We start from the raw sequence: 6460 nt of genomic DNA, 5'->3' as shown, positions 1-6460 counted from the left end.
ATTTAGTAGCATTTATCACTATGCGGGTTGGTAGCATTCTGGCAGCACTGCAGGTAAATCCCGGCTAGCCAGAACTCTCAGGTTTATCTTGAGGTATTTTGTTAATAAAAGTTATCCGACTGGGATACAAAAATACGCGCTCCTGCAACTGCATCATCAGAGGAGGGCACTAGGTGCAGTTGATTTCAGGGAGCCCGTGCCGTTGTCTAGCAGGGCTCTGGTTGTTTAGAACAAGAGTAGCGAATAGCCGAGTGAATATACAGGTTACGCAGCTGAAACAATCGAAACACCAGGACAAATCAACAACGATGGCTCATTGATGCGCTAGGTACTGTACCTATAAGCGACGGAAGGGTGTTCGTCTGTTAGTAGTGAGTGATATTGTCGATGGTCTGGAACTCGCTCGTAAAAATTTGCGTCCCATTCTGTCGCAAATCGTGGTAGCCTCACCTCTGTGGTAAATTCTGACTGCAATCCTAGGTCTGCACAACTGTAATAAACAAAGTTGGTGGGGTCTTCCAGTTGACAGTGTTAGGCATAAATCACCATAATCACTTATGAGTGATGACATTAAAATTGCATATGTCTGGTGAGAGTTTAAGTGCAGTGGCTGCTCTCTATCCAAAAGTTGCAATGGCCATGGCAATGGCTATTTGTGATGCAGGAACAGTGATGTCCATCAGTTTATTTTTACAAATCCAGCTCAAGTTTCCATGTCAAGAATGTTCTATGTCAACATTTCTATGTTGATATATTTGTACATTTTGAAAATGTACTCATGGCTGTGTTAACTGTTAATCATCAAGACATGCATCACAGACTGATCACAAATGATGTGGTGTTTGTCAAACCCTGAGATATCATTTCTCAAGGATATTTTGTAATATTTGACTCATTTGATCTGTATCACCCTGAGATCACATTCATTTCATTTTATCATTACATGAAATCCTCCATAGTTTGGACATAATTTTCATGTACAGCTACTAAGATTCTAAATCTTACTAATGTTCTTTAAATTATTCCCCGAGCAGTTTGTCATGTGATTATTGGCTGTACCACATGTGAGGCATTCTACAGTTTAAAAGTGGTGACCACATGAATGCAGAAGAATATCATGTACTCATATATATGTAGGCACTATTGTATAGCATGGATGCATGTGAAATGCTACTACATTTTGTTTTAAAGTTGATAATAAGGATATGGTTAACAGTGATACACAGAAATACACATTTTCACTTCCTTCATGAGATCCTGTGCATCTAGCTACCAGACCATGGCTCTCCTTTTTTAATGGCTTATTTTCACCTTCTATTGCAATATTTCTCCAGACAAAAATTCCTTTTGACTATTGGTGCAAAATAAAAGTGCATTTGAATGTCATATAATTGTTGTCAGGCTGAATTTTTCTGCACCTGCACAGCCTATAGCAAGTCAATTTTGGAACAATAGGTTCAGTGACAGCTATCTTTTTGCAGATTCCTTTTTCACCTATGGTTGCTGCTGTTGCTCGCCATGAACTCATCAGACAGGCCTGAGCAAACAGAGACACTGGGCAATACAAGTGCTACTGCCTTGGAGCAGTCTACCACCTCCAGACAAGGTCTGTACCCCTACTTACTGCATGTTCACAACATGGTGTGTACTGAAACATGTTAGTATGCATTTCTTTCAACATATGTCAGCTGTGGGCAATAGGAAATGCTCCTTGGGGTTTGTGATGCCAAAAACCATATGTAGTCTTGAGATGGAGTCAAGGAAATATGCCATTTTTTTTCTTTTGGAGCCCACAATTTTGTTAGTTGTCAAATTTAGGACTTGGCAGTGGCCATGAAGACTGTTGTGTGGCTGAATTACTGTGATTGCTTGTTACAGATACATGAAGTGGTGATGCCATTTTGTCTAATTTAAATATTGTGCAGTAAGGCAGCCATTGACTGACTTATTCAGCTATCAAATAGTCATATCAGAATATTAGGAACATGGCTGATGACATGTCTGGAAAGCAGTGTTGCAGCAGATGGTTGTTGGATTTCCTTATGACTTTTTAAGCTTGTCTTTGCATCTGTTCTAGCTGCTTAGGCTCCACTTAAAAGAGGCTGATATCATCAGCATTTATATTATGCCATCACATGAACAATACACAGTTTGCTAGCATTTTCTTCAGTGTAAGATGTAGTGGTGTGTGGTGTGAGCCATAGATTGTTGTTTTCTGGTGCTCAAAAGGCTGTTGCTTTGGTCTACTCTGTTTTGACTTGTATATTTTACTTGCATCCTAATGGGTGCCAATCTGTCAGTAGGCATGGAAACCTTCATGCCAATGACTACCAAAAGTATGCTTGGATTCAAAAGTTAATGTTATGTGCTATGTTCATGGAATACCATGGTATTGATGCCCACTGGCAAATCAAGTTCAGACATTGAAAATGTTTTTGTCAGGCAGCCTTTATGAATGGCTTTTCTTCAGAATATTCACAGTATGTTCAGGAAAGTTGCTGATGTGCAAGGATGTTATGCTGTTGTAGAGAGGGCCAGAACATTGTATTCCAGTTTTATGATTGCTCTGAAAGTTTGAAGGTCATTTAAAGAGCAAACCACATTCGCTAGATCTAGCGGTTGTTTTGCCTTGCCAGATGACTGTGGAGACACTCCAGGCAGCAACAAGAGGACACTCCGCAACTCAATCATGAGAAAGATAGCCAGGCTGGAAGACCAGAGGTACAGTATTCACATTGTTTGTCAGTGATGGCCATGAGCAGAGGAGAAGGATGACCAGCTTCCTAAATATGTGGTTTGCTTGACTACATGTTGGCAGCTGATGAATGAAGCTGTTGGGTTGATTGGCCTTTGTTGATCTAATACCTGCAGGTGGCCGCGGTGGGGTGACCAGTTTTAACCGCATTTAAAAATGACTTTGGCTTAGAAACTAGGTGAAAACGTCACCGTCTGAATGGCTGTTTCTCCTGGCAGCTGCCCTCGCAGAAGGACGTTATAAAACGTGTCATGCGATGCTGCGGGCTGTCATTGAGTTTGACCACCTGCTGGTGCGTCTAGCGTGTTGTTTGCTTATAAGGCGTGCGGCGGTGAGCCGGGCTCTGCTGATCCGACCTCAGAGCCTCCGTCACCGCCGTCTGGACATCGCCCATTGTCAACAAGCGTCTCTCTCTGCCGAACGGACATGGCAGGCGCCTGGTGTTCAGTTCAGTTCAGTTCAGTTCCTTATATTAACGAATTATCCAACGAGTGGTGTACTGTTTGATTCGATACAATAACAACAGTAGTATGAATGGAATATTAAACATGACGACAACGTGACCACATTTGCACGTTATCAACCGTCCGTTCGTTCACACAACCTCGTCAAAAACAACATATTCGAGAGAGATGGTTTGAACAAAACGATTTTGAGATTTGAAAAATCAAACACGCCCGGTACGGTGTGGGTGGGTGGAGCCGCGGCCGGTGGTCGCGTGCCCGGGCGCGCCGCCGGCTGACCGACGTCTGGTGACGCGGCGTTCCGGCCCTGCCCGCAGGAGGGCGATGGCCGGAACAGCGCTCTCCGAGGACGAGGAGAAGCGCTGGCTCTACGAGCAGATGGCGGCTCTGCAGCAGAAGATCGCCGCCTCGAATCCGGCCAGGTGAGCTGGCCGCGGCCTGGCTTCGGCTGTGTCGCCCGGCCTGGGCCGGAGAGCGCTATCACACGATTGTCGTCCGGCACCTCTCGGACTGGGCTGGTCAGCACGCACGTTCCTGCCGTGCTCAAACTCCTGGCCGGCAGTCTGGGAGTGAGTACTGGGCGGCCGGCTGTGCCCACACCCTCACCCTTCAGAGAGTCCGTGACTCTGACCCCGGCCCCCTCTGACAGGACGGCGGTGCCAGCGACAATCAGGCCCTGCCGGCGTCCGAGGCGGCTACCAAGACCGGGCTGGAGCAGATCGATCGAGAAATAGTGCGACTTCGTCAGCAGGTGGATGCCATGGTGAGTAGCCGTCAGAAACGTAAACGTTGCCATTGGATTTATCAGGTTTTTATATGCTGTTCCGGCGTAAGTGTTTAACCAATAAGTACGGTCTGCCTCTCCTCATTTCACAGTATGGTGATATCGGTTTTAAGTTTCGTGTGTGCAGTTGTGTGGACATGTTGGTCTTTTTTTCGTTGTTTGAGCCTTTATTTGAGCGATGTGCCTGACTGTGGATGAGCTGTCCTTGGTCCGCATGCCGATGCTTAGCTCGCTGTTTAGCTGCTACTGAGTACTCTGTATGGTAGGGCTGCGAGGGCTGTGTTTGTCGCCATTAAATTGGGGTGTGCTATCGAGCTGTACTGTGTGTATTAGCTTAGACACCGGCCGTGGAGTGCCATCTGTGGGCTGCTGAGTGTAGGGCATCACCGCTGAGTGCCATCTGTGGCTGCTGAGTATAGGGCATCATCGCTGAGTGCCATCTGTGGCTGCTGAGTGTAGGGCATCACTGCTGAGTGCCATCTGTGACTGCTGAGTGTAGGGCATTACCACTGAGTGCCACCTGTTGGCTGCTGAGTGTAGGGGCATTACCGCTGAGTGCCATCTGTGGCTGCTGAGTGTAGGGCATCACTGCTGAGTGCCATCTGTGGCTGCTGAGTGTAGGGTATTACCGCTGAGTGCCATCTGCGGCTGCTGAGTGTAGGCCATCACCGCTGAGTGCCTTCTGTGGCTGCTGAGTGCCATGTGCTGCTGCTGAATGTTATCAGCGGCTGCTGGGTGTTGTGTACCGCTCTTAAGCGTCATCTTCGGCTTCCGACAGTCGCTGTCGTCGTCCTCGGATGAGCAGAGCTCTGGTAGCGGTGACGGCGCCCCCCGTCTGTACCGCGCGGCGGGCCCTGGCCAGCCGGCCGGCGCTGTCTGGACCAGTGACCCGCCGGACTCCAGAACCTCCTCCCAGTCGAGCCCGGCTCAGGTAACAGCTGTTCGGCACCGAGGTGGCGCTGGAAAACCAGCAATACAGATGAAAGGGGCAGAGGTGGCAATATGTTGGGATGTCGAAAGAACGTGCGGATGGGGTCGCTGCCGTACCTAGATGCCGTCGATATGTCAGCTCTAGTTTGGTGTGGAAATGCAAGCGTCGCTTTCCGATGCGTCGCTGTCGGGCGCCGGGCCAGGGTCCCCGCCGTGGTGCGGCGTCAGGCCTTCATCATCGAACCGTGGCCGGGGTCGGGAGGAAGGGAGGGAGGCGTCCCGCTGGCGCTGACGCCGGCTCCTGGGCCAGCAGCTGGCGGCCAGCGGCGGCGGCCGGGCCGAGCTGGTGCTCTCGCTGCTGCAGCTGCTGCGCTCGGCCGACCACCAGCTGGTCAGCAGCACGCTGCTGACCATGACGTCCAGCACGGAGAGCTGCGCGGCGCTGCGGCGCGCCGGCTGCCTGCCGGCCCTGGATCAGCTGATCCACTGCCCGCAGTCGGCCGCCGGCGCTGGCGCCCGCCGGCCACACAGACAGGTTGGGAACACAAGACACTAACACCCGCGGTGATCACGTCTGTTAATGACGAGCGTGCCGGTGACTAATAGTGACATTGGATGCGTGTTAAACAAGTGATGTTTTAGAGGACTGATGCTCCTGAATTTTCTGTGGCCATTTAAGCGTCAAGTTGGCCTACTCGTATGATACGTGTTGGCTCTCCGTACTGCTGCGCTTCAGTGCACAGCTCCAAATGTGTTGTCATGCCAACGCAGCTCCGCGCTAGACAAGCTTTATCTCGGCGCCGTGGACACTGCAGAAGCCGGTCGCTCGTGTCCGCCGGTCAGAGAGCCGGTGGTGCCGAGCCGCCACCCCCCCACCCCCGCCCCCTGACCGTGCTGCGCGCCGTCGCCAGGTGCGCGCCGCAGCCGCGCGGGCGCTGCACAACCTGGTGCGCGCGCAGCCGGACGGCCGCCGCGCGCGCCGCGAGGCCCCGCCTTGCTGCGCCTGCTGGAGCAGCTGCGCGACTTCACCGAGAGCCTGTGGCAGCGCGCCGACGAACAGGACCAGCCGGTGCTGCTGGACGGTATGTGCCCGGTGGGACGTCCTGCGGCATGGCACGCGCTCGGTGGGACGTCCTGCGTCGTGGCACGTGCCCGGTTTGGATGTCCCGTGTGATGGCACACGCTCGGTAGGACGTCCTGCGTCATGGCACGCGCTTGGTGGGACGTTCTGTGTGGTGACACGCGCTCGGTGGGACGCCCAGTGTGATGGTATGTGCTCGGTGGGACGCCCAGTGTGATGGGTACGTGCTCGGTGGGACGTTCTGTGTGATGGTATGTGCTCGATGGGACGTCTCGTGTGATGGTACGTGCTCTGTGGGACGTCCTGTGTGATGGTACATCCTCGGTGGGACGTTCTGTGTGATGGTACTTGCTGGATGCGGCGTCTTGCGTGATGATGCGTGCTGGACCGGGGACCTCCAGAAGCAGTAGCACTGTGCAGATAGAGCGGTTGTGATGAATACTCTA

The 6460-nt window shown here is 51.5% G+C and overlaps 1 protein-coding gene and 1 long non-coding RNA gene across 2 annotated transcripts; both read left to right on the top strand.

The window, feature by feature from the left end:
* The first annotated feature begins 245 nt into the window (after positions 1-245).
* Positions 246-3618, top strand: LOC119097418 (uncharacterized). Its single transcript, XR_005094143.1, has 4 exons — positions 246-328; positions 1482-1606; positions 2637-2721; positions 3537-3618. It is a non-coding gene; the product is annotated as an uncharacterized LOC119097418 (long non-coding RNA).
* A 9-nt stretch (positions 3619-3627) lies between these two features.
* LOC119097803 (uncharacterized) lies at positions 3628-5822 on the top strand. Its single transcript, XM_037220775.1, has 5 exons — positions 3628-3641; positions 3869-3982; positions 4782-4934; positions 5247-5380; positions 5777-5822. Exons 2-5 carry the CDS (start codon positions 3980-3982, stop codon positions 5820-5822), a joined length of 336 nt encoding a protein of 111 aa, XP_037076670.1. The 5' UTR covers positions 3628-3641; positions 3869-3979.
* Positions 5823-6460: the final 638 nt, after the last annotated feature.

The sequence above is a fragment of the Pollicipes pollicipes genome, unplaced genomic scaffold (assembly GCF_011947565.3).
Source record: "Pollicipes pollicipes isolate AB1234 unplaced genomic scaffold, Ppol_2.1 Scaffold_2543;HRSCAF=2982_pilon_pilon_pilon, whole genome shotgun sequence".
NCBI lineage: Eukaryota > Metazoa > Arthropoda > Thecostraca > Pollicipedomorpha > Pollicipedidae > Pollicipes > Pollicipes pollicipes.
The sequence above is the reverse complement of the archived record's forward strand: the minus strand, read 5'-3'. Positions and strand labels throughout refer to the sequence as shown.

What these genes read in the sequence shown, in the direction of transcription:
- LOC119097803 (XM_037220775.1), top strand. An exon ending in CCCAGTCGAGCCCGGCTCAG is followed by an intron (nt 4,935 to 5,246) that starts GTAACAGCTGTT and finishes CTGGGCCAGCAG; the next exon opens with CTGGCGGCCAGCGGCGGCGG. An exon ending in GAGAGCTGCGCGGCGCTGCG is followed by an intron (nt 5,381 to 5,776) that starts GCGCGCCGGCTG and finishes TCCGCCGGTCAG; the next exon opens with AGAGCCGGTGGTGCCGAGCC.